Consider the following 25,895-nt stretch of genomic DNA (forward strand, 5'->3'; position numbering starts at 1 on the left):
ATCCATGTCCCTACAAAGGACATGAACTCATCATTTTTTATGGCTGCATAGTATTCCCATGGTGTATATGTGCCACATTTTCTTAATCCAGTCTAGCATTGTTGGACATTTGGGTTGGTTCCAAGTCTTTGCTATTGTGAATAGTGCCACAATAAACATGTGTGCATGTGTCTTTATAGTAGCATGATTTATAGTCCTTTGGGTATATACCCAGTAATGGGATGGCTGGGTCAAATGATATTTCTAGTTCTAGATCCCTGAGGAATCGCCACACTGACTTCCACAATGGTTGAACTAATTTACAGTCCCACCAACAGTGTAAAAGTGTTCCTATTTCTCCACATCCTCTCCAGCACCTGTTGTTTCCTGACTTTTTAATGATCGCCATTCTAACTGGTGTGAGATGGTATCTCATTGTGGTTTTGATTTGCATGTCTCTGATGGCCAGTGATGGTGAGCATTTTTTCATGTGTTTTTTGGCTGCATAAATGTCTTCTTTTGAAAAGTGTCTGTTCATGTCCTTCGCCTACTTTTTGATGGGGTTGTTTGTTTTTTTCTTGTAAATTTGTTGGAGTTCATTGTAGATTCTGGATATTAGCCCTTTGTCAGATGGGTAGGTTGTGAAAATTTTCTCCCATTTTGTAGGTTGCCTGTTCACTCTGATGGTAGTTTCTTTTGCTGTGCAGAAGCTCTTTAGTTTAATTAGATCCCATTTGTTAATTTTGGCTTTTGTTGCCATTGCTTTTGGTGTTTTAGACATGAAGTCTTTGCCCATGCCTATGTCCTGAATGGTAATGCCTAGGTTTTCTTCCAGGGTTTTTATGGTTTTAGGTCTGACATTTAAGTCTTTAATCCATCTTGAATTAATTTTTGTATAAGGTGTAAGGAAGGGATCCAGTTTCAGCTTTCCACATATGGCTAGCCAGTTTTCCCAGCACCATTTATTAAATAGGGAATCCTTTCCCCATTTCTTGTTTTTCTCAGGTTTGTCAAAGATCAGATAGTTGTAGATATGCGGCATTATTTCTGAGGGCTCTGTTCTGTTCCATTGATCTATATCTCTCTTTTGGTACCAATACCATGGTGTTTTGGTTACTGTAGCCTTGTAGTATAGTTTGAAGTCAGGTAGCGTGATGCCTCCAGCTTTATTCTTTTGGCTTAGGATTGACTTGGCGATGCAGGCTCTTTTTTGGTTCCATATGAACTTTAAAGTAGTTTTTTCCAATTCTGTGAAGAAAGTCATTGGTACTTTGATGGGGATGGCATTGAATCTATAAATTACCTTGGACAAAATTCAACAACCCTTCATGCTAAAAACTCTCAAGAAATTAGGTATTGATGGGACGTATCTCAAAATAATAAGAGCTATCTATGACAAACCCACAGCCAATATCATACTGAATGGGCAAAAACTGGAAGCATTTCCTTTGAAAACTGGCACAAGACAGGGATGCCCTCTCTCACCACTCCTATTCAACATAGTGTTGGAAGTTCTGGCCAGGGCAATTAGGCAGGAGAAGGAAATAAAGGTTATTCAATTAGGAAAAGAGGAAGTCAAATTGTCCCTGTTTGCAGATGACATGATTGTATATCTAGAAAACCCCATTGTCTCAGCCCAAAATCTCCTTAAGCTGATAAGCAACTTCAGCAAAGTCTCAGGATACAAAATCAATGTACAAAAATCACAAGCATTCTTATACACCAATAACAGACAAACAGAGAGCCAAATCATGAGTGAACTGCCATTCACAATTGCTTCAAAGAGAATAAAATACCTAGGAATCCAACTTACAAGGGACGTGAAGGACCTCTTCAAGGAGAACTACAAATCACTGCTCAATGAAATAAAAGAGGATACAAACAAATGGAAGAACATTCCATGCTCATGGGTAGGAAGAATCAATATTGTGAAAATGGCACCCGTTACTTAGCAGACCTGGAAAGGGAGTCTCCCTTTCCCGGAGGGGAGTTAAAGAAGACTCTGCTCCACCACCTCTTGGGGAAGGCCTGACATCAGTCAGGCCCGCCCACAGCCATGTGGAGGCCTAACCATCTCCCTGTGATGCTGTGCTTCAGCGGTCACGCTCCTGGTCCACTTTCATGTTCCACCCTGTACACCTGGCTCTGCCTTCTAGATAGCAGTAGCAGAATTAGTGAGAGTATTTGATCTTTCTGAGAAGAGCATAGAAGAAATAATGGCATAAGCTGTCCTCTCTCTCTCTGCCTCGGCTACCTAAAAGGGAAAGGCCCCCTGTCTGGTGGACACATGACTCACGTGACCTTATCGATCACTGGAGTTGACTCACACTCCTTACCCTGCCCCTTTTGCCTTGTATCCAATAAATAGCGCGGTCAGGCATTCGGGGCCAATACCGGTCTCCGCGCCTTGGTGGTAGTGGTCCGCCAGGCCCAGCTGTCTTTTCTGCTGTCTCTTTGTCTTGTGTCTTTATTTCTACAGTCTCTTGTCTCTGCACATGAAGAGAAAAACCCACAGGCCCTGTAGGGCTGGACCCTACAGGTTATTTCACACCATTCCTTTGAATTATTCCCTTGAGTTACAATTTGCTACAAAATAGCAAAATATGAAACAACCCAATCACCACAGCAAAGGAACCTAAAAGCTTAAATCCAGCCTCTACAATGTGACCACAGTGGCATTTCTAAAACAGAAATCACATGTAGAAATCACTTGCTTAAATCATTCTACCACAAACACACATGCACTTGTATGTTCATTGCCATGCTATTCACAATGGCAAAGACACGGAATCAACCTAAAGACCCATCAAAAGTGGACTAGATAAATATGACACATATGCACCATGGAATACTACGTGGCCATAAAAAAGAACAAAATCATGTCCTTTGCAGCAACATGAATGGAGTTGGAAGTCATTATCCTAAGTAAATTAATGCAGGAACAGAAAACCAAATACTGCATGTTCTTACTTATGTGAGCTAAACATTGAGTACACATGAACATGAAGAAGGTAACAATAGACACTAGGCCCTAAGTGATGGTGGATGGTGGGAGGAGGTGAAGATAGAAAATCTACCTATTGGGCTGGGCGCAGTGGCTCACTCCTGTAATCCCAGCACTTTGGGCGACCGAGGCAGGCAAATCATGAGGACAGGAGTTCAAGACCAGCCTGGCCAACATGGTGAAACACCATCTCTATTAAAAATATAAAAAGTTAGTTGGGCATGGTGGCAGGCACCTGTAATCCCAGCTACTTGGGAGGCTGAGGCAGGAGAATCGCTTGAACCCAGGAGGTGAAGGTTGCAGTGAGCTGAGATTGTGCCACTGCACTCCAGCTGGGGTGACAGTGTGAGATTCTGTCTCAAAAAAAAAAAAAAAAAATGGAAATCTACCTTTCAAGTACTATGCTTATTACCTGGGTAATAAAATAATCTATACACCAAACCCCTATGACATGCAGTTTACCCATGTAACAAACCCGGACATGTACCCCTTGAACTTAAAATAAAAGTTGGAAAGAAAAAAAAACTTTCAATGGCTCCTTGTTGTCTTTGGGCCACAGTACACATTCTTTGTGTGGCACATTGGAGCCAGGTATATTTGGCCTACACTTCTTTTTCCCACACGGCACTCCATCCATTCCTGACCGCTGACATTTCCACTACCATGTGATATTTAAGTACCTTATGGTTTTTAAGCGTCTTCCCATATACATCATCGCTGCTGCAAAATCTCACAGTGTCACAGTATCTGGCTCTAGCAATGAGTTTGCACATTGTCGGAATACAATAATTGCTTGCAGAATCCTTTCTACCCATTTCGCGTATCTTGTGCCTTGAGTTTTGCACTAGAGATTATATAAACAGAAACTCATATTTTGGATGATAGGAATGGCTGATTTCCAAGAACAGTGATTTAAGAGTTTCCCTGATTGTGTATTCCCTTTCTAGGCTGATGTGTTACCAGGAAATATATGATACATTACCACATTACGTATAAATGGGTAGATTTGTTTATGCCAGTCATGAAACATGTTTGGGAAGTTCAGCCTTAGAGCATAGGTTCTCTGGCATTTATTGAATTAGTTTTGGGCAGCCTTGGAAGGTTACCCCAAAGACACATACTGTCTTTCTCCATAGCAGATGAACCCAAGGAGATAGAACAGACTTGACTGAGACATGCGGCAGGTACTAAAAGGTCTTGAGAAAGCAAACTTCGGTTTCAATGTTAAGGATCAAATTGAATTTATACACGCAGACAATATGAATTTCAGGAGGTGATTCTCAGAAGAGCCACTTTTCACACGAGGACTCTGTGGCCTGCTCCAGAGGAGCAGCAGCAGAATCTACTTATATAATCCTGGTTAAGGATTCTCCCTACTAAAGCTTTGTAGGTCAGCCAGGAAAGGGAATACACAATCAGGGAAACTCTTAAGTTACTGTTCTTGGAAATCAACCATTCCTATCATCCAAAATATGAGTTTCTGTTTATATGATCTCAGTGCAAAACCCAAGGTGCATCTCCTAAGCTAAAAAGAATATAGAAATATGGTGAAAGATGGAAAGTAAGAGTCATTATTGCCACAACCATGACCCTGGGATCCCGAATTCACTACACTATCTCCATATTCTCCTCCTGTGAATTAGCCAATTTATTTTTACATGAGAGGATGCTGGGTGTGTCAAACAGGTCACTTATTGAAAACACACATTGGAAGAAAAGGTATTGAAAGAAATACGTGAAAAGTGCCACAGCGTATTAATTAAGGCTCTTTCCAACTGGAAGTGGTTTGGAAAACACTGGGACTGTGGGGTCGTGGGGAACACCTGACCCTCAGCAGGTGCTAGTTTTATTCCCAGCGCCAGTGAAAATCCAACCAGGGATCCCTACACTCACGCGTGGGCCAAGAGAGTGTGATCTGGCAGTCAACTTCCTCAATTCGGGGCCTGGCAGCCCCGGGAGCCCAATGGGCGCTTCCTCGGTGGCGCCCCTCACCCTGCCTCGCGGGGTTCTAACGTCCAAGAGCGCGGCTGTCCGAGAGACCCTCGCGGACACCTGAAGCGCGGTGGGGCTCCCGTGGCTCCGCGGAGCCTGCAGGCTCCCAAGACGAGGGTGGAGTGGCGGCTGACAACAATGCCGCCCTTTCCTGGCTGTGTGGGCATCATCCTCTGTCCTTGGGCCTGACCCACCGAGGAGGAAGAGGCTATGCTTGATCTGTCGGCGGACTGATCACGTGGTGGCCCCACTGCTAACCCCAGACACATCCCCGCTTAGAAACAGCATCGTTGTCAGAAGCTCCTTGCCACTTAGAATCCTCTGCAAGATGTGGTGGGTACAGCACTGCCCTTAACTCCTTTGGTCCTCAGTTTATTATTTTGTAGAGTGGAGATGATACCCGCTCAGGTACCTCATACGCTCATGCTGCAGAACTTTGAAAACTAAAGATGTTTTACAAACACATTCCACTGCGATTACAAACATATTCCACTGCGATAACCGGGTGCATATATGTCCTTCATGCTGAACCTGACAGTTTGAGTTGTATATTCAGTGTTTAACAACTATCCTCAACACATAGTAGGAACAAATGAATGATTGCAAGGTTTTGTCTAATTTATTAAAGTGTTAGCATCAGCTGGCTAATTATGAGTAAAAGATGACAGTCATGTTTGTTGAACTCTTTTATGTTTGCCGTTGTTATGATTAATGAATTTAGCAAATTTCCACTGAGTGCCAGTATCTGCTAGGCATTGTTCTCAATGCTGGGGATACAGTAGTGAACAAAACAGATGAAATTCTAATAATAAGGAAAACAATAATAAGATTCATAAGGAAAATTTATAGCATGTTAAGAATAATGAGAGCTAAGGAGAATGATAAAGTATGAAAGGGAGGTGGGATCAATGTAAATGTAAATGAGGGGAGTCAGGAAAGTCCTCATTACAAAAAAACTTGCACACAAATGTACATAGGAGCATTCTTACATATTCCTAATAGCCAAAAATGAAAACAACCCAAATCCCTATCAACTAATGAATGAACAAACAATATTTGGTATATCCATATAATGTATTATTTGACAATGAAACACAACAAAGTTCTAGTTTATGCTACAGCATGAATAAGCCTTGAAATCATTATGGTAAGTGAAAGAAGCAAGTCACAAAAGACGTTCATATAAAATAGCCCTGGTAGGCAAATCCACAGAGACAGAAAGTAGACCAGTGATTTGCTAATACTGAGGTAAGTGGGTGGAGAATAAGAATTACTCCTAATGGGTTTGGGTCCAAAATTAGGTGGTGTTACTTACACAACTCTGTGAATATACTAAAAGCCACTAAACTATACACTTTAAATAGGTAAATTTTAGGCTAGGCGCAGTGGCTCACGCCTGTAATCCCAGCACTTTGGGAGGCCGAGGCGGGCAGATCACGAGGTCAGGAGATCGAGACCATCCTGGCTTTACTAAAAATACAAAAAATTAGCCAGGCGTGGTGGTGGGTGCTTGTAGTCCCAGCTACTCGGGAGGCTGAGGCAGGAGAATGGTGTGAACCCAGGAGGCATAGCTTTCACTGAGCTGAGATTGCACCACTGCACTCCAGCCTGGGCAACAGAGTGAGACCCCACCTCAAAAAAAAAAAAACAAAGAAACAAACAAAGAAAAAAACCCACAAATAAATAGGTAAATTTGATAATATGTGAATTATATCTCAATGAAACTGTTATAAAAATGAAAGGCAAGATGTATGCTTTATCTCTTTACTTATGAAATTTTGAAATAATGAACACCCTCCAAGGGTGACTATGATTCTTTTTCTTTTTTTTATGGGGAGAGATTGGCCTTTTAAATTTTTATGTATTTGCTTTGTTGACCAGTGCATGATCCATATAGTGTCACTGACTTCCTTTCCCTAGAATATAAGCTCCCTGAAGGCAGGATCTTGTCTCTTTTGTTTAAATCTGTTGCCAGAAGCAAGAATTACGCCTGGTGCAAAGTAGATTGTCAAAAAGTAGTTTATGATGAATGTATGCATAAATGGAGCAGCTACCCTATATTTACATTTGCAGCTCATTCTTTCCAGTATCTCAATTGTGATATCCTACTCTGTGATCAAAAACAAATATCTTTCAGATTTGCCATGTCATGACTCCCTATCTAGAGCTATTCTTTGTGTTAAACTAGCTCAGGCTCTGAAGCTGGGACCTTGTTCAAGGATGCATGTCAATGGGGTCAAAGATTGGGGCTGCAGTTGCACCTGGTCTCCACTTGCAGGGCAGACTCCCTTGGTGCTGCCTTGATCAGCTAGGAGGAAAGGGCCTCAATTTCTAATTGTACTGTTCAGAGGAGACTCACCTTCTATTTCATTTTCCCAGAGGAGCTGTTATTGAGCAATCTGTCCTTTTGAACGGGGTACTTTTGTCTAGTTTGCACAAAGCCATCTTAGGTGTTAGCAGCCGCTTTTCAGATTATTGGCCCCCGATCTCTACATTTCTTTCAAAATTTCTGGCATCATATCCTTCCTCATTCAGCCTGGATCCCACAGATCCACTAATTATCATCTTATTAAAACCCACAAATGCAAGTTTGCCACCTTGTAATGCCACCTTTCCTGTGTAGGATATTTTAGGGAAACTCTCACAATGGCATGGATAGACACCCAACAAAGATGTCATCTGAAAGTCCAGTGTCTTCATCTGTGCTTCTAATTAAATCGTTGCGTATAATTTGGCCAATTTTGCCACTGATTCCTGGCAACTCTTAATCCAAACAAGTACTTTATTCATTACCACTTCTCACTCCTAAATGACTGCCTTGTCAATTTTTTCAAAGGAAAGATGAATGTTCTCATGTTCTTTCTTATCCTTCTCATATGGAGGAATGGATAAAGAACATTTACATTAAAGCTAATTTTTCACTATTTTCTTACTTGATCAGAATTAGGTATTTTTCCTCTGTTCTAAAGTGCAATCTGTTCCTGTGCTATAATCTCATGTCCTTCAAAGGGCTTATAAACCTTAATCCATCAATTATCTTTTTCTCCCCAGTATATTCAAATATTACTCCCTGCTTTGTATTTCTTCTCAACCTGTACATTTATGCAAGTCTCTCTCACAGTTGTGGTTTCTAGTTCATGAAGGTAGACCAAACAGATGCTACTTATTCTTCATATGAACTCCAATTCCAAGGAGCACCCTTACAAAAAAAATTCCATTGCCACATTGAAAAATAAGAAGCAACTCTCTTGGTGAACCAGAATCTGTGAATTCCTAAGAGAACAAAAGTATACAGGCTAGACTGAAGAAAAAGTACACAATAATAAAGGACCTGCAACAGAAGGCTGTTCTAAATGGTAGAAATTTTTGCGCTTCATAAACAAATGGCATATACATAAATAACATAGATACTCTAATCTTGAATTTGTATCCCCCCAAATTACTTAAGGGCAAGACGGGGGGAACCCAGTTGCCCATTCCTGGGACAGCAAAAGTATAAATGTGCTGGGTGCATGGCACAGACTTTAGGCAGCACTTAAAATCAACTGATAGAGGTACTGATAGACACATGGATAGATCTTTAAAACTTACTGTTAGGAGGAGCAAAGTTTGTGCGTGTAATTTATGCGTGGGTATGATCTTCATGGATTCCAAATATATTCCTACAATAGAATGCCATACATTTTTGGGGAGATACTGACAAATAAAATATGCATGTTTTATAAAGTGGAACAATTGCTGATGGAGGGAGGGAAGGGGGAGTGGGGTGTGGAGATCAAAGAAAATTTAAAAAATAGGAAGCATCCTTATAGACACAATAAAACATTTCTAAGATAATTTACTTAAAATTTGAGTGTGATAAGCCACAGTGTAAAATTATGGGCAAAAATATGTAACGTTTTGGGAGCTGGACTTTCTAGACAAACTAAATCCAGTAGCTATTAATTCATGTAGTCTCAATAACATAAAGATATGGCTAATTGTAATATACCTTCTTCACTATAGGTAAGCTATGCATGTTTTAATAATATCCAGTGAGAAAGAAATAATTAGAAGTAGTATTTAGAGCTAATCAGCAAAGAAGCCTTCACAAGCAATGGGATTATTTATCATTTATGCGAAGTCTCCTTCTCACAATGAAATAATTTTCTCGAGTTAGCATTTATTACATCATTATCAATTTTAGGTATAGATTCTACTCTAGAAACATGTGCCCATTCATAGAATTTCTCTTGTATGGAAGAATCCCTTAACTCAGGCTGACCATATTCAAACTGAGATAAATTCATGCACAGTTCCTCACATAGACAAAAATAACCATATTCATCAATTTTAATTTTTATTAATGAAATAGGTGGAAGAGAATACTGAGATGGATTTAATGAAATTACATTTTCCAAGAAGCCTCTTGAACAGAATGAAGTTCTTCATTTGCCACTAAACTTTCCTCCTTGACTGAGCTCACCAATGGTTTCTTTAATATGTAGAGAAAGGATCTCCTTCTGCCATGAACCTGAGGTAAGTTAGATATCAGTAAATTGATCATTAGCACACTCTAAAATAAAGAACTATAGAATCTGGGGTAGAATTTTGGAAATAATTCTAATAGAAGTATTCTCCTCATTGAGATTTTTATTTTATTTATTTTTTTAGAGATGAGGTCTCTCTCTGTCACCCAGCCTGGAATACAGTGACACTATCATTGCTCACTGTAACCCTGAATTCCTGGGCAAAAGCCCTCCTTCCACCTCCCCCTCCTTAGTAGCTATAGGACTGCAGGGATGTGCCACCACTCCTGGGTAATTTTTTCAAATATGCATTTTATTTATTTTATTTTATTATTTTATTTTATTTTTGTAGAGATGGGGTCTCATTGTGTTGCCCAGGCTGGTCTCAAAATCCTGAGCTCAAGCAATTCCCCTGCCTTAGCCTCTCAAAGTGCTGAAATTACGGGTGTGAACCACCCCACCAGGCGAGATTTTTGAATTAAACCACGTGCTTTTGATACTTTTTAGTTTCTTTCTTTGTCCTCTCTCCCTTTCTCCCTGGTTTCCATCCTCCCTTCTTTTTTGTTTCTATAGATTGAAAGCCAAAGACAATGCTATATGAAAAGACAGTCCCCAAGACAATGATTGATCATAAAGGACATACTGTTTTCTACTCAAACTTGATTGCATTATTAAGTATAGCATTGAATACCTGTCAGTTTAAATTCTATTTAGTTGGAGTAGAAATCTATATGTTCTTATATACCCAATCCATGTTTGTTCTCTTTTCACTTTATTCAGAGAAGAATTAAGACTGTGTGTGTGTGTGTGTGTGTGTGTGTGTGTGTTTGGTGTGTTTTTGTTTACTTTGCTTTTAGGTAGAGCCATATTTTTTTGAGATTTCGAGTTTGAATACCTTTAGATGGAACTTCAGCTCCCCATTTTAATACCTTACTTAAAGAAAATTCATTGAAAGGCAATCAGTGATCCAGATAACAGGTTTTCAATACCCTAATTCATCTGGAATTATAGCTAATTCACATGTTTTGAAAAGCAAGTGACTTTTGCAGTACAAATGAAGATGTAGCCTCTGAGTGTCAAGAGAAAGTGGGAAATACAATAAAAGAAATCTATATGATAAATTCCTCTCCCTCCTAATTCATTTTATCAGGTTAATTCAAAATAGAGATTCCTAAACAAAGCTGTTTATAAATTAAGATGGTAAACTTAACAAGGCATATTTATGGAATGATAAGTAAATTGGTGAGGCTGGAGCACAGCATTTATGGGGGTGAGTGGTAGGAAATGAAGTCAAGAAAGTAGATTGGGCTAAATTATTACAGAAATGAATGTTGTGCTAGAATATCAGGCTTTCGTGTGGTAAGTGTTTCCTGTTTAAACTTTCATTTGGGGAGATGAAGAAACAGAGGACAGAATTGAAATACATTTAGGGGATCATATAAAAAGGATTGTCAGATTGTTTCAATTTGAGAGTATTTCTCAGCTCCCTGGCCAGGACAGGCAGGTAGATAGATGGTGGTGCTCTTAAATGTTTGAAAAGACAAGGTAATGACTTTGTGGGTGAGATGATTAGTTCAGTTTTAGATATGTTTTATTTGAGGTGCTTTGGAATCATTTGAATCAAACTCTCTAGAGAGAAGTTGGCAATATGAGCCTAGAGCTCAGTAGAAAGGTCTAGGGTGGAGACTCAACATTTGGATTATTATAAATTTATAGGTGGTACACATCTACCAAGCTGTAGGTATATATGGTGTTGCCTATACAAAAACTATAGAGGTACAGTTGGAAAAGTCAAGGGACAGAACAGCAACCTGAAGAGATTAAGACCCAGGTAAGAAGGCAGGTCAAAGGGTCAAACAGATGAGATTAGAAAGTGGTAAAATGGGGAGGAAGCTTAAATTTCCTAAACCTTTCTACACATGTGTTCTAGGATATATGGACAACTCACTTTCTTCTTTGTGTTAACTGTGGTCTCCTCAGTTGTTTTTATGATCTCATAGATCTCTAAGCCTCGGCCTGTTGAGTGGGTACTGGGGAAAAAGGGCAGGCATATCTTTCACTGAAGTTCTCTGATTTAGTGAGATTGAGGTCAAATGGGGGTTAAGTTTTCCTTTAGACGTGAAGTAGTTGATATGGAGAAAGTAGGAAAATAGCTTTATTGAAAAAAGGCTTTACCATCTTTTTCAACTTCTCCATTACTCCCAAATCTTGGTTTCTGAAGACACTAAAGTTCTACACTTAGATATTCAACTTGTTCTCCCAAATTTTGAGAAATAAAGGCTTCAGACTTCAGTAGTCCCATATCCCCATGCCTGGTAACAACTTCTACAAAACTTTTTGTTTCCAGGGTAATGTCTGTAGAATTAGACAGACCTGAGCCAGAAAATCACATATCTTCTACCTTATTCTCTCATATGGTATGGACATAAAAGCATCCTGTAATGCAAAACACCTTTATAAAAGGGAAAATTATTTATTCAGTTGTGGAGGGACCCATATAAGTGCACGACAGTTAGTGCTGAGTGTTTTCAGCTATCTACAATCACAGCTTAGTGATGGCATTATTTATACTTAATTCATATCAAAACCTTAGTTATTCAAATAGTGTTCATAACAGAAGACAACATCTTCTGATTTACTAAGGGAAAAATGGGATACTCACTGCATCTTTATCTTCCTCTCTTTTTTGCTTGGGATGCCCAGTGGCTGACTATACTTGCCACAAACAACTCCAAGATGGTTAATATGAACAGATATTCTGAAAGGAGTTTGCCACTTTTCTGTATCCAAAAAGAAAATGTACATTCCTTACAGATCTTTCTATATGAGCACTTTAGAAATAATAAAGGTATCTTAAAATTGAAGAAGAAAAATAGAAGAGAAAAACTACCCACCCTATCCTCCACCCTCAACAATAGAATTTTAAATATTTTTTAATTGTAATTACAACTGATAATTATTGAGGATGATGATATACTGATATATTTCTGCCAAATGGATGATGAGAATCATTGATTGTGTTTTCCTGTTTATTGTTGTGGATAATAACAGGAAATTTTCATTGAGGCCAATAAATCTCTGGGGAAGATGGAATTGTGACACCCTTGAGGTTTAGTGTTATAGAACTTATTTAATAGAGAAACTTATATAAATTTGCCCTGTTGATAGGAAAGGACACTAAAGAGAAACAATGAAACAAAAGAATGTTTGGACTTGTAACCTGGACTCAACACAAGGGCTGATGTGACCTGGGGGTAGGAATTTCCTCCTGGGATTGTGCCTCTGTCTATAAGCCCCAATAGACCCATATCCTGACAGTATAGCTGGGTTGGAGACAAGAATACAGAATCTGTAATATTGGAAGCCCAAGCCTCTTCAGTACTCAATGCACTTTTATGACAAGGTCACCATGGGCTACTCAAATCAGTGTTAAATAATGGTGTCATTTAATAGTAACTGAACCATGGCAGTGGAAATTAAGGGCACACTGGGAGACTGATGAGATACTACATGACTCTGTTAACTAAGGGCTTGGAGTCAATATCAAACCTTTGGATCCCAGTGGTTTTGAGTAACTTGAGAGGGTCAACAGGGAGGGGCCCTCAGAAGGAAGATTCTGGATTTCCTACTAATATGAATATTGATAGTTTAAGAGATAAATTAGAAAAATGAAAGAGTTAAGATCATAATTAAATATCAATCCAATAAAATGAGCCATTTTTGTTATACAAATATAATCTTAAGCAACATCTTTATGTTTCTATTTATTTAAGATACCACTTTAAGGTATCCATCAGGGTATGTATCATAAAATATTAGCATTCTCTGCAGCAGCAAAATGATTCTTTGATGTGCCACTGAATTGATTTTTGTAAAAGCTCAATTTTGTGGGGTAAGATAATTTAGAATTTAAAACCATTCTGCATTAGAAAAAATGATCTGTAAGCGACTAGCCACGTGACTCTGAGCAAGCAGTTTAAAATTTCTAAACTCATTTCTTTATTGAATCAGAGACATAAATCGTTCCTAAGGAGGTATACCATTGCACTCACTGTAAAATCACTTTCAAAGCTACATAGAAATAAGAAAAATCCAGCAAAATGCAAACTGGTGTAATCTTTGCAACTAGATAATTAACCAAGAGTTTTGGATGTTGAAGTAAGGAGAATTTACTTAATTAGTTAGGAATTTAAATACAGGCAATATCCAATGGGTTCAATTCAGAAAAGCTGATTTCTAAGTATTGGTAAAACTTCCCACTATTTTGCCCTTCATCAAGCCCTGGGCAGATGGGATAGAGCAGAAGGACCGAAATCCTAGAGAAGACTTTGGCCCTTATAGCTTCAATTTCTACACAACTTGCTTAGCACTGACTTCTACCTTCTTGCCCTCCTAGCCCCTTCTCTCTACACCAACAAACGTATACAGATAAATGCACATATGTCCACAGTTCCACATGAATGGGAACACAGATATACACAGATATTGAAATGCAAATGTGAACACAGTTAGACTCCCACAGACCTGCTGAACAACTGACAGACTCAAAGCAGGCAGTGCAAAAATGTCCACATAGTCATGAATGATATAGAACTGACTACATGCATTCAAAATTACATACATGTACAGAGTTCAGCTTTATTCTGTCTGTAAACTACAGCCCTGACATTGAACATAAGCCCTTGGGTATCACAGGTACATGAGTATGCCAATTCCTTCTTGGAAGACCAAGTCTTGCTATAACAAACTTGATCTTTTAAGGCCTGGGAGAACTGACCTCAGAGATGCAGGTACCTGGAATGAACTGAGCTGCCCATCATAAAAATATCATGGCTATCAGGTGGGTCCAGAATTGAATATAATGCTTAGTTACTCAAAATGCATCTATTAATATGTATAATAGCTTTCATTTGTTTACTTGAGGTTTTGGGTGGTCTTAGGTTTAGAAATATAACTTGTAGTTTGATTCACATTTTTAATAGATGCATATACCATGAGGTAGACTAATGGTGAGGGTCACCTCCATGACTTGCATTGTACTTAAGTACTCTGATCACTTAGTAAATATTTAACACATAATTCTAAAATTGTGATGAGATTCTCACAGAAACCTGGTACTTACATGTGGCCAAAGAGAATTTTTTGAACTTTTACTATGTATTATAAACTCAATTGATAGTAAAAGCAGACCAATCACTGAAATACAGGCACTTACGATGTTTGCTACTAAAGTATAAGACACCTGCAATAGAGAAAAATAATCATTTGGTCATTGGAAATTATCCATATGCATCATTGACAAGTATATTAAAGTAAAAGTTTTTTTAAAAGTAAAAGGTTTATATAAATTCTGATCTTTTCAGCATAGTAGGATCATTACAAAGACTGTCAGAACTGCAGATCTGTCAGGATCCCAATAGGAATAAACAATTTTGGAGATGATAAAACTTTTGATACAATAAACAAGTTTATTTATCCACTGACTATTTATTGAATGCCTATTCTATACTCTGCAATCTATGCCCTGCATTAGTCGATAAAAAGAAAAGAAATGGTCTCTGCACTCAAGGAATTTTCAGACTATTGAGGAAGACAAACAAGTGCATGTTAAATGTGAATAGAATGTAAAAAATTGTAATAATGTAGGCAAATTCATAGTGCCATACAGTTTCAGAATATCAGAGAACTAACATTTCAGGAGTTTGTTATGGTTCATTTTGGAGTGGAAGAAGGAGAGCTGTAGAAAATTTTGTTGGAAAGATAGGTGCTATCTAGCTAGATATTTAGGATTTTATCTTGAAGATGGTAGAGAACTTCATGCATATGTATAACGCTGCTGCATAATTGCACTTTGTCCATGTATAGGATCAGAGAGGTGATATGATATTAAGAAGATCCTTATTTATTATATTTATTTCTTTGTCTACATTTATAGACAAAGAATATAGAATATATAATAATAATAATTATATAATATATAATATATGATATATAATATGATATATATGATATACAATATATATGATATATGCGATATATGGTATATAGTATAGAATATAAAATATACTATATTTTATTTCTTTGTCTACATTTATAGACAAAGAATATAGAATATATATTATATAGTATATAATATTATAATAATATAATATAATATATAATAATAAAATAATATAATAATATAATATATATGATATATACCATATATAATCATTTGATCATTGGAAATTATCTAGTATTATCTAGTTTGTACAGGATATATAATATATGATATATCATATATCTCATATATATAATTATATATGATATATGATTATACATCATTATATATTATATAATTATATATAATTATGTATATGATATGTATGATATGTATGATATCATATATATAACATATCCTGTACAAACTAGATAATACCATTCTGGATATAGAAACCGGCAAAGGTTTCATGACAAAGACACCAAAAGCAATTGCAACAAAAACAAAATTTGAAAATTGAAAAATGGGATCTAATTAAACCAAGCAACTTCTGCACACAGCAAAAGAAACCATCAACAGAGTGAGCAGACAACCTACAGAATGAGAGAAAATTTTTGCAAACTATGCATCTGACAAAGGTCTAATATCCAGCATCTGTAACAAACTTAAACAAATTTACAAAGATAAAACCAAACATCCCCATTAAAAAGCAGGCAAAGGACAGGAACAGACATCTTTCAAAAGAAGACATAGATGTGGCCAACCAGCATATGAAAAAAAGCTCAACATCACTGATCATTAGAGAAATGAAATCAAAACCACAATGGGATACCATCTCACACCAGTTAGAATGGCTATTACTAAGAAGTCAAAAAATGACAGATGCTGATAAGGTTTTAGAGAAAAAGTAACACTTATACACTGTGGGTGGGAGTGTAAATTAGTTCAATTAGTGTGGAAGACAGTGTGGTGATTCCTCAAAGACATAAAAATAGAACTACAGTTTGACCCAGCAGTCCCATTACTGGGAATACATCCAAGGGAATATAAATCATTCTGTCATAGAGACACATGCATGTGTATGTTCACTGCAGCATGATTCACAATAACAAAGACATGGATTCCACCTAAATGTCTGTCAATGGTAGACTGGATAAATAAAATATGGTACATATACACCATGGAATACTATGCAGCAATAAAAAGGAGAAGATCATTTTCTTTGCAGGAACATGGAAGGAGCTGGAGGCCATTATCCTTAGCAAACTAATGCAGGAACAGAAAACCAAATACTGCCTGTTCTCACTTGTAAATGGGAGCTAAATGATGAGAACACATGAACACATAGAAGGAAACAACGCACTGGAGCCTATTGGAGGGTGAGGGTGAGAGAAGGGAGAGGATGAGAAAAAATAACTAATGGGTACTAGGCTTAATACCTGGGTGATGAAATAATCTGTAAAACAAACCCCCATGACACAGGTTTACCTATATAACAAACCTGCACATGTACCCCTGAACTTAAAATAAAAGTTAAATTTAAAAAGATATGTATATTTCCTTCTATCTAATATGAATTAGATAATAATTAAACGACTGAATTCTGAAACCAATTTCACTGGATAAAGGATATGTTTATCGAAGTTGCTGTTGTATGTTGTATAGTGATCTCAACTAATTTATTCTTTTGGAACAAATCTCCCTTAAAGAAAGACAAATTAAAATAAAATGTTTATTATTATGTAAACATACAACTGTATTGCTTAGTAAATTTTGGTATGTTGACATAATCCAGTCTTTAAAATGAAGTATATTTGGTAAATATTTCATTTTCTCAACTATACAATAGGCAATAGTTATGTCAAAATAATCTGTTTTTATTTAGAAAAGAGCCATCTTGTTGAGGAAATGCATCAATAAGGCCCCATGGAGCAGATGTTCTTCTCTGGAGCATGAAGATGTTCTGGGAAAAACTTATCTGAATAAAACAAGCAGAAACACTTGTTTTGATTCCCGCTCTCGGTTGGGGTGGTATTGGACATATTCAAAGTATACAATTTGATAAATCATTAATACAAAAAGGTATACAATAAGTGCACTGTAAGAAGAGAGTGAAAGTATGGAGGAACTGGAATACTCAGCCTGTGGGTGGAAATGTAATATGCTACAACCACTTTGGAAAACAGGTTAGCAGTTTCTTGAAAAGTTAAACATGCATATACCCTATGATTCAGGTATTTACTAAAGAGAAATGAGGGCATAAGTCTGTACAAAGACTTGTAAATGTTCATAGTAGCTTTATTTGTAAAAGCTCAAAACTGGAAACAATGCAAGCTCCATCAATAGGTGAATGGATAAATGAATTTTGATATATCCATAAAATTGAATATCACTTAGAAATAAAAAGGGATTGATAATTTATATACATGAGTGAATCTCAGGATAATTATGCTGAATGAAATAAGTCAAACAAGAAAGCATATATACTGTATTATTCCATGTGTATAAAACTCTAGAGAATGCAAATTAATCTGTAGTGATAAAAAGCAGATAAGTAGATGCCTGGGGGAGGGAGGGTTTTGAGGAGGGATAAGCAAGAGGGATGACAAAGGGGCAGAGAAAACTGTTGGGGGTGACATATGCACTGTCTTATTGTATTAATGGCTTACCAACTTGCGTACTTTAAATATGTACAGTTTATTGATTATTATATGTCAATTATGCCTCAATAAAGCTATTAAAAATTAAGAAAGAGGAGCATGAAGGGGCACTATGAGAGCCAGATGCAGTAAAAAAGTGTGAGGCATGGGATAAACTACCCTCTATGACCCTGCCATCTACTATGAAGTTTCGTTTTGTTTTTTAGTAATTTTTGAAAATAGAGACCATATAAACATTTTTTTTTTTTTTTGAGACAGAGTATCGCTCTGTCACCTGGGCTGGAGTGCAGTAATGGGATCTCGGCTCACTGCAACCTCTACCTCCCAGGTTCAAGCAATTCTCATGCCTCAGCCTCCCAAGTAGCTGGGATTACATGCACACGCCATCACGCCTGGTTAATTTTTGTATTTTTAGTAGACACAGGGTTTCACTATGTTGGCCAGGCTGGTCTTGATCTCCTGACCTCAAATGATCTGCCCATCTTGGTCTCCCAAAGTGCTGGGATTACAGGCATGAGCCACCATGCCCAGTGAGATGCTATAAAGAATATTTTAAGAAACATTTTTATACTTTTATTGCAGCCAGAGAAAATCATGAATTATTAACCTTTATTTAAAAAAACCTAGGCTTTATTTCTAAAATAACTAAAACATTTCAGATAAAAGTTTTCTTGCCTAGTTCAATTTCAGGTTTTGGCTATTGTGAATAAACTCCTATAAACATGTGGGCAAGTTTTTGTTTTCTGGTTTTGACATATGTTTTTATTTCTCAGAGGTAAGTGCCTAGCAAGGAATTGCTGGGTCATATGGCAGGTGTATATTTAAATTTTGAATGAATGACCACATATTTTTACAAGGTCATGGTGTCATTTGACACTTCCAATGACAATATGAAGGGCTTGTTTTCTTCACATACTTGTTGACATTTGGTGTTAAGTATGCTATTTCTTCTCTTTTTGGCATCTATTTTCAGGAAATATCTTTTTTTTCTGTTTTTAAAATTCTTTTTGTTTTTAATTATACTTTAAGTTCTAGGGTACATGTGCGCAACGTGCAAGTTTGTTACATAGGTATACATGTGCCATGTTGGTGTGCTGCACCCATTAACTCGTCATTTACATTAGGTATGTCTCCTAATGCTTTCCCTCCCCCCTTCCCTCGCCCCATGACAGGCTCCGTTGTGTGATGTTCCCCTTCCTGTGTCCAAGTGTTCTCATTGTTTATTTCCCACCTATGAGTGAGAACACACAGTGTTTGTTTTTTTGTTCTTGCGATAGTTTGCTGAGAATGATGGTTTCCAGCTTCATCCATGTCCCTACAAAGGACATAAACTCATCCTTTTTTATGGCTGCATAGTATTCCATGGTGTATATTTGCCACATTTTCTTAATCCAGTCTATCATTGATGGACATTTGGGTTGGTTCCAAGTCTTTGCTATTGTGAATAGTGCCGCAATAAACATATGTGTGCATGTGTCTTTACAGCAGCATGATTCATAATCCTTTGGGTATATACCCAGTAATGGGATGGCTGGGTCAAATGGTATTTCTAGTTCTAGATCCTTGAGGAATCATCACACTGTCTTCCACAATGGTTGAACTAGTTTACAGTCCCACTAACAGTGTAAAAGTGTTCCTGTTTCTCCACATCCTCTCCAGCACCTGTTGTTTCCTGACTTTTTAATGATCGCCATTCTAACTGGTGTGAGATGGTATCTCATTGTGGTTTTGATCTGCATTTCTCTGATGGCCAGTGATGATGAGCATTTCTTCATGTGTCTGTTGGCTGCATAAATGTCTTCTTTTGAGAAGTGTCTGTTCATATCCTTCACCCACTTTTTGAAATACCTTTCTTCACCCCGTCACTTTCAGCCTATATGTGTCCTTAAAGGTGAAGTGAGCGTCTTGTAGGCAGCATATAGTTGCATTTTGTTTTTAAGTCCATTTAGTTACTTAATTTTTTTATTGGAGAATTTAATCAATTTACATTCCAGGTAATTATTAATATATAAGAACTCTTATTGCTGTTTTGTGGTTTATTTTCTTTTTAAACCATCCTTTGTTTCTTTCCTCCTCTCTTACCGTCTTTTCTGATTTGATGATTTTCCGTGATGGTATGATTTGATTTCTTAGTTTTTATATTTTGTGCAACTATTATAAGTTTTTGTATCGTGGTTACCATGAGGCACAAATAAAATATTTTGTAGTTGTACCCGGCTTTTAAAGCTGACAACAACTTAACTTTCAATACAAAATGTCTACATTTTACTTTTTCCCCTATTTGTTATTTGGATATCAAAATGTATATCTTTTGTAATTTGTATCCCTTAGTTTATTGTAGTTATAGTTGTTTTAATAGTTTTGTCTTTTAACACTCATATTAGAGATAAAATTGCTTTGTGTACTACCATTACAGTACTAGAATATTCTGAATATGACTGTATTATTTATACCACCAAGTTTTATACTTTTATATGTTTTTTGTTATGAATTTGTGTCGTCGTTTTTTTGGTTTCAGCTTAAATAGCTCCCTTTCATGATTCCTGTAAGGCATGTGTAGTGATGATGAGCCCCCTTAGCTTTTTTTTTTTTTTTGTCTGGGAAAATTTTAATTTTTCCCTTATTTCCTTAGAATAGCTTTGCAAGGGCCGGGCACAGTGGCTCACGCATGCAATCCCAGCACTTTGGGAGGCTGAGGTGGGTAGATCGCCTGAGATCAGGAGTTTGAGACCAGACTGGCCAACATGGTGAAACCCGTCTCTACTAGAAATACAAAAATTAGCCAGGCATGATGGCAGGTGCCTGTAATCCCAGCTACTCAGGAGGCTGAGGCAGGAGAATCGCTTGAACCCGGGAGGCGAGGTTGCAGTGAGCCGAGATCATGCCATTGCCCTCCATCCTGGGTGACAAAAGTGAGACTTTGTGTCAAAAAAAAAAAAAAAAAAGAAAAAGAAAAAAGAAAAAAAAATCAAAAAAACGAATGGCTTTGCAAGGCAAAATATTCTTGGTTGACTTTTTTTTGTTGTTGTTGCTGTTGTTGTTTTTTACAGCACTTTAAGTACATTATTCACTCTCTCCTGGCCTGCATGATATCTGCTGAGAAGTCTGCTGATAGCTGTATTGGAACCCTCTTGAATATGATATGTTTCTTATCTCTTGCTACTTTCAGAATTCTTTGTCTTTGATTTTTGTTAGTTTGAACATGATATGTCTCGGTTAACCCTTCTTTGGGTTTAATTTGGTTGAAGACTTCTGAGCTTCCTGTATCTGCATGTTGCCATCTTTTTCCAGATTTGAAAAGTTTTCAGCCATTATTTTCTTAAATATGCTTGCTCTTCCCTTCTCTCTTTTCCTTCTGTAAATTCAATTATGGAAATGTTATTTGAAATGGTTAGGGTCAGAGACTATATTCCACAGATATGTGTAGTCATAGGATTCCCTCCCCGCCTGGGTCTGGACAGAACCTCCGACTGGGCTCTGAAGACTGATGGGGCCTCTGCTCAACTGCTAGTGTCAGGCAGAGCCAGAGGCTTTGCTTCATAGATACGCTCATATATTGGCTTGCCTCCCAGCCTGATAAATCCTTATGCAGGTCTCTGAGGCTGGGTTACTGCTTAGCTAATCATGTTGAGCTGGGCCAGAAGGTACACTCTGTAGTAATGTCCAAATGCAGACTTGCTTCTCAGCCTGAGAGAGCCTTATGCAGAGCTCTGATGCTGGGTGTCAAAGCTAGACAAAGACTTGAGCCTGGCAAATCTCTCAACTGTGCTTCCTGCAGAGAGATGCTTTTGGCTAATCTCTCTGGTCGGGTGCCTCCGCTGACCAGAATACAGAGCCGTAGCCAAGATTCACATGCTGGTTGCTGTGGGCCCCAGCTTTTTATTTCGAGCTGACACCACATAGTCTACCCCTGCTGATACTTCTAATGTTCCCCATTTGGCAAGTGGGCCTCCTGCAAAACATCCAAGAATGCTGAGGAAGCTGGATGTCCACCATGGGCTCCCTCTTTATTCCCTTGTAGAAATCTTGGGACTGAGGAAATCCTTTCTGTGTGGTGGGTGCTATGCCATTGTTGTGGAGAGGTGACATAGTCAAAGTGAAATCATTTCTCTTACCTTTCTAATGTGGCTTTTATTTTCATCACAGTGTGATCTGAGAGCATAAATTGTACAATATTTATTTTTAAAAATCGACTAGCATGTATTTTACGACTCAGAACATGGTCTATCTTAGGGGCTGTTATAAGTGTCCTTGAGAAAAATGTATTATTTTATTGTATGAGTATTGCATTGGTGTCAATCATATCCAGATGATTGACAGTGCTGTTGAGTTCAACTCTGTATATACTGATTTTCTGCTTGCAGAATGTCTTTATTAATCATAGGAGTTAAAGTCTTCAACTCTAATAGTGGATCCATATATGTTTCCTTGTAGTTCTATCAGCTATTGCCTCATGTATTTTATTACTTTGCTGTTGGCCACATACATTGACCCCTTTATCATTATGTAATGCCTCTCTTTATTCCTGATAATTTTCCTTGCTCTGATGTCTGCTCTGTCTGAAGTTAATATAGTTACTCCTACTTTCTTTCAATTAGTGTTCACATGTACTACACTTGATCTTAGCCTAAAAGCCGAGAAGCGATAATTAGTGTTAACATGTGATATCTTTTACTTTTCAATCTATATGTGTCTATATTTAGAGCAGGTTTCCTATAGACAACATATTGTTGAATACTGTTTTTTGTTCCACTCTTCAAAAATCTCTGTCTTTTGATAGGTGCATTTAGATCACTGGTGTTTATAGTAATTATTGATAGAGGTGGATTAATATCTGTCATATATTTATGACTGGTCTCTATTCATTTCCCTTGTCCTTGCTTGTTTTTTTCAGATTATACTGTTTTTCTACCTTTTTCTTTGGCTTAAATGAACATTTTATGTGATTCTATTTTCTCTTCTTTATTAGCAAATCAAGTATTTAAGAAAACTTCTTAAAGTGATTACCACAGTGTTTTCAATATACATTTACAACTAATCCAACTCTATTTGTCAAATAACAATATACTACCTTCACAGATAGTACAAGTATCTTATATTAACAAAGTACTCCTAATTCCTTCCTCTCATCTTTTGTATCATTGCTTTCTTTCATTACACTTATTCATAGGTATGATCATTGAATACATTGCTGCTATCATCATTTTGAGCAAACTGTTAGGTTAAATATAAGAAAAATAAAAGTTTTAATTTTTTACCTTCACTTTTTCTTTCTCTAATTCTCTTTTTTCTTTATTAAGTTCTGAGTCTGACAAATATCATTGTTTTTTGGTTCCTGAAAAAACTTATTTTAACATTTCTTGCAAGGCAGGTTTACTCTCATCAAATTTCTTCAAATTTGCTTGTCTGAGAAAATCTTTGTTTCTCCTTCACTTCTGAAGTATAATTTCATAGAGTGCAGAATTCTAGGTTGGCACTTCTCCAAATACTTTAAATATTTAACTCCACTCTTTTTACTTGCATGGTGCATGAGGAGAAGTCCTATGTAATTCTTATCCTTGATCCTCTATAGGTAATTTTTTTTTTTGGCTTCTGACATGGTTTGGATCTGTGTCACTGCCCAAATCTCATGTTGAATTGTAATCTCTCATTTTGGAGGTAGGGACTGGTGAGAGGTGATTAGATCAAAAGGGTGGATTTCCCCCTCTGTTCTCATGATAGTGAATGAGTTATCATGAGAGCTGGTTATTTAAAAATGTGTGGCACCTCCCCCCACCTTGGTCATGCTCCTGTCATGTAAGATGTGCCTGTTTCCCTTTCACCTTCTACCATGATTGTAAGTTTCCTGAGGCCTCTTCAGAAGCCGAGCAGATGCTATCCTGCTTCCTATACAGCCTGAGGAACTGTGAGTCAATTACACCTCTTTTCTTTATAAATACTCAGTCTCAGGTATTTCTGTATAGCAGTGCAAGAACAAACTAATACAACTTCTTTCAAGATTTTTTTAAATATTTGATTTTCTGCGGTTTAAATATAATTTTCCTAAGTGTATGTCTTTGGCATTTATTCTGCTTAGTGTCCTTTAAGTTTCTGGATCTGTGGTTTGGTCTGATATTAATTTTATGAAATTCTCAGTCATTATTGCTACAAACATTTCTTCCGTTCCCTCTTGTTCTTTTTTTTTTGGCAGTTCCATTATGCACGTTACTTCTTTTGTCTTTATCTCACAGTTCTTGGATTTTTGTCCTGTTTTCTTTTTTTCATTTTTTTTCCCTTTACTTTTTAGTTTTGGATACTTCTATTTACTGATCCTTAAAACTCACTAATTCTTTCCTCAGACATGTCCAGACTACTAATGAGCCCATCAAAGGCATGATTCATTTCTGTTATAAGGTTTTTTATTTCTAGCATTTCCTTTTTATTACTTCTTAGAATTTCTGTTTCTCTGATTACATTACTTACCTGTTCTTGCATGTTGCCCACTTTTTTCCATTATGTTTCTTAGCATATTAATCATAGCTTTTCTAAGTCACAGTATGATAATTCCAACACCTCTGTTACATCTGGTGTTTTTAACTACAGTCATCATGTTGCACCATAAGGTCTCTTGAACTTATTACTCCTATCTAACGAAAATTTTGTAAGCTTTGACCCTTCCATCACAGGATAATACACTCTCTCAGCTTTTGTTTGTCTGAGAAAGTCTTCATTCTTAATTTTTGAAGAACAGCTTTCCTGGGTTATTTGTTGACAGTATTTTTCTTTCACCACTTTGAATATATCATCCTATTCTGTCCAGGTCTGTTAGGTTTCTGCTGAGGAATCTCCTACTAGCCTTATTGAAACTTTCTTATACATTAGTTACGTCTTTTTTTCTTGTTGCTTTCAGGAGCCTCTCTTTGTCTTTGATTTTTGACAGTTTGATTATATCTTGGTGTAATCTTGCTTGGATTGATCTAATTGGAGACCTTTGGACCTTCCTGTACCTGGATATTTATATCTTTTCCCAGATTTAGAAAGCTTTCTTATGTTATTTTAATAATATTCCTACCCATTTGTCTTTGTCTCCTCCTTCTTGAACTCCTATATTTTGAATATTTCCTCTCTTGATCTTGTCCCACAAATCCTATAGACTTTTTGTCCTTTTCATTTTTTTCTCCTATGACTGTATATTTTCAAATGCCTTGTCTTCAATGTCACAGTCTTTCTTCTCCTTGATGAATTCTGTTGTTGCTGCTTTCTATTGTATTTTTAATTTCATTCATTATTTTCCAGCTTCAGAATTTATTTAATTTTTCAAAATAATTTTATTCACTCTGTTAAATTTCTCATTTTGGTCATTTATTGTTTTCCTGATTTTATAAAATTATCTGCATTTTCTTGAAGTTCCTTGAGCCTTTCAATAACAATTATTTTGAATTATTGATGATGAAGTTCATATATTTCCATTTCTTTGGGGTCAGCTACTGGGAGCACATTGTGTTCTTTTGGTGGTATGTCTTCTTGTTTTCTCATCTTTTTTTGCCTTATATTAATATCTGTCCATTTGAAGTAGGAGCCTTATTCCAGTTTTTTCATACTGGCTTTGTCTGGAAAAGACTTTCACCAGTGAGCTCATTCAAAGATTCTGGGCAGGATATCTGGTATGGCTGGCTTGCTGCTGGAGTCCTCAGGCAAGATGGCCTGATACCAGGTTAGCAGGTAGGTAGGCCTGAATCCTGGTTCTGTGGAGTTGTGCCTGTAGCCTTGATCTACCTTGGTGGACTTGTTGA

General features: G+C 37.2%; 2 protein-coding genes across 27 annotated transcripts in view; both read right to left on the reverse strand.

Annotated features, from left to right (window-relative positions):
- Positions 1-4,995, reverse strand: part of LOC129008307 (membrane-spanning 4-domains subfamily A member 8-like) — a 111,721-nt gene extending 106,726 nt beyond the window's left edge. For 9 of the 21 annotated variants that reach the window (XR_010127551.1, XR_010127552.1, XR_008492518.2 and 6 more), the window contains exon 1: positions 4,877-4,993. The gene's annotated coding sequence lies outside the window, so the exon portion shown is untranslated. Of the gene's footprint in view, positions 1-3,663; positions 3,828-4,876 lie in introns of all 21 variants that reach the window. The other 12 variants (XR_008492509.2, XR_008492521.2, XR_008492517.2 and 9 more) reach the window with 7 other exon arrangements.
- Positions 4,996-9,295: 4,300 nt separating this feature from the next.
- The window catches only part of LOC134737530 (membrane-spanning 4-domains subfamily A member 12-like), a 39,339-nt gene continuing 22,739 nt past the window's right edge, over positions 9,296-25,895 (reverse strand). For 4 of the 6 annotated variants that reach the window (XR_008492525.2, XR_008492523.2, XM_054440385.2 and 1 more), the window contains 3 exons: positions 14,606-14,725; positions 12,146-12,263; positions 9,296-9,488 (listed from right to left, as the gene is read on the reverse strand). Coding sequence is in view for 4 of the 6 variants with exons in the window: in XM_054440385.2 (XP_054296360.2) it covers positions 12,153-12,263; positions 14,606-14,725 (231 nt within the window). In the remaining 2 variants the exon portion in view is untranslated. The remainder of the gene's footprint in view (positions 9,489-12,145; positions 12,264-14,605; positions 14,726-25,895) is intronic. The other 2 variants (XM_054440389.2, XM_054440388.2) reach the window with 1 other exon arrangement.

Source organism: Pongo pygmaeus, chromosome 9 (genome assembly GCF_028885625.2).
Source record: "Pongo pygmaeus isolate AG05252 chromosome 9, NHGRI_mPonPyg2-v2.0_pri, whole genome shotgun sequence".
NCBI classification, from domain to species: domain Eukaryota; kingdom Metazoa; phylum Chordata; class Mammalia; order Primates; family Hominidae; genus Pongo; species Pongo pygmaeus.